The following is a 1,740-nucleotide window of genomic DNA, read 5'->3' on the forward strand; positions in this document are numbered from 1 at the left end:
GACCCCTGACTCAGTTGTTGTGTGTTTGTTGACCTCTGACTGAACTGTTGTGTGTTTGTTGACCCCTGACTGAGCTGTTGTGTGTCTGTTGACCCCTGACTGAGCTGTTGTGTGTCTGTTGACCCCTGACTGAACTGTTGTGTGTCTGTTGACCTCTGACTGAGCTGTTGTGTGTTTGTTGACCCCTGACTGAGCTGTTGTGTGTCTGTTGACCCCTGACTGAACTGTTGTGTGTTTGTTGACCCCTGACTGAGCTGTTGTGTGTCTGTTGACCCCTGCAGGAGAGGAAGTTTGTTGGGGGCTCCAGTCAGATCAGTGAGTGCATGGCCAACGAGCTGGGGGACAGAGTGAAGCTGCAGTCACCAGTCTGCAGGGTGGACCAGACTGGGGACATGGTGCTGGTGGAGACGCTGGACAAACAGACCTACAGGGTAAATAAATGTTTACTGCCAACAACATGATGATAAACAATTATTTTACTGTGTGAACAAACTGTTTCTATCAAAGCTGTGACAGGATGGATCCTGTTAGTTTCCTTTAAAAGACTGTGTAGATTTTAATAGATTTCAGCTCTCACACTAAGTTAAACTCATATATTATTATAATATCTTGTTGGTGTTATAAAAACTAAGTTAGTAAATAACTATTTTAACATCTAATAGCTGTAAAGAATAAAAGTGTTGATTTGCTGCCACCTACTGGACACTCTGATGTTACCTGAAAATGTTCCTTCTTCAGATGACATGTGTTGTTTCTTTAGGCCAAATACGTGATCGTGGCCACGCCTCCTGGTCTGAACCTGAAGATGCACTTTAACCCCGAGCTGCCCCCCCTGAGGAACCAGCTGATCCACCGGGTCCCTATGGGCTGTGTCATCAAGTGCATGGTGTACTACAAGGAGAACTTCTGGAGGAAAAAGGGTATGCAGGAKGCAGAGGTGGGTTGGAGGCAGCTGAGAGCTGCTTTTAATGTTTCACCTGTCTTCAGGGTACTGTGGCAGCATGGTGATCGAGGAGGAGGGGGCTCCCATCGGCCTGACGCTGGACGACACCAAGCCTGATGGGACTGTGCCGGCTATCATGGGGTGAGTCCAGACTGAAGGACTTCTTCTGTTTGTCAAATCAAATAAAAAATTTTTGGAGGGTCCACCTAAGTTACAGTCAAATGTACTGTTGTATAATTAAATTAAAAATAACCATTAACTAGTTGAGTCCAGTTTCAAAAACTAAGACACATAAAACAAGTTTCTGCAACCAAACAGCAACAATTACTACATCTTTTTTAACACTTACTTTAACACCCGGGTCATGTGACGTACACTATAAGATTATTTTCCTGAAATGTGTCACCCTGTAAATGATAAGGGGTTTATAATAGCACAGATAAACAGTGCACCTGTCCCACAAAGTGACACATGCTCACACAGTCCTGCCTTTCACTCACCTTAAGAAAGAAAAAAAATCTGACAAATGTTATTTAGTGGCTGCAGTTTGTAACATTAAATAATGCCTCCTTGTTTCTGTCTCTGCCTCCTCTGCAGGAGGAGGAGAGGGAGGTGGGGATGCAGTCAGCTGTGTTAAAACAACTTTGAAAGGGTCAATTCTATGTGTTTCTCAGACATATATTTAAATACTATACCATAATAAAGTATCTATGTCACCTTTAGCGCAGACAGTTAGGTTTCACTTTCACTTTGACCTGAGAGCCTGCAGGAGTCATGGGCGGGGTGAGTGGGGAGGG

General features: G+C 44.2%; 1 protein-coding gene across 1 annotated transcript in view; it reads left to right on the plus strand.

Annotated features, from left to right (window-relative positions):
- Positions 1–281: 281 nt before the first annotated feature.
- Positions 282–1,740, plus strand: part of LOC106533442 (amine oxidase [flavin-containing]) — a gene marked incomplete at both ends in the record, with an annotated part of 5,253 nt that continues 3,794 nt past the window's right edge. Inside the window, 3 exon segments of the mRNA XM_014029730.1 lie at positions 282–431; positions 761–920; positions 988–1,084. Coding sequence (XP_013885184.1) covers positions 282–431; positions 761–920; positions 988–1,084 — 407 coding nt within the window.

Source organism: Austrofundulus limnaeus, unplaced genomic scaffold, assembly GCF_001266775.1.
Source record: "Austrofundulus limnaeus strain Quisiro unplaced genomic scaffold, Austrofundulus_limnaeus-1.0 Scaffold946, whole genome shotgun sequence".
NCBI classification, from domain to species: Eukaryota; Metazoa; Chordata; class Actinopteri; order Cyprinodontiformes; family Rivulidae; genus Austrofundulus; species Austrofundulus limnaeus.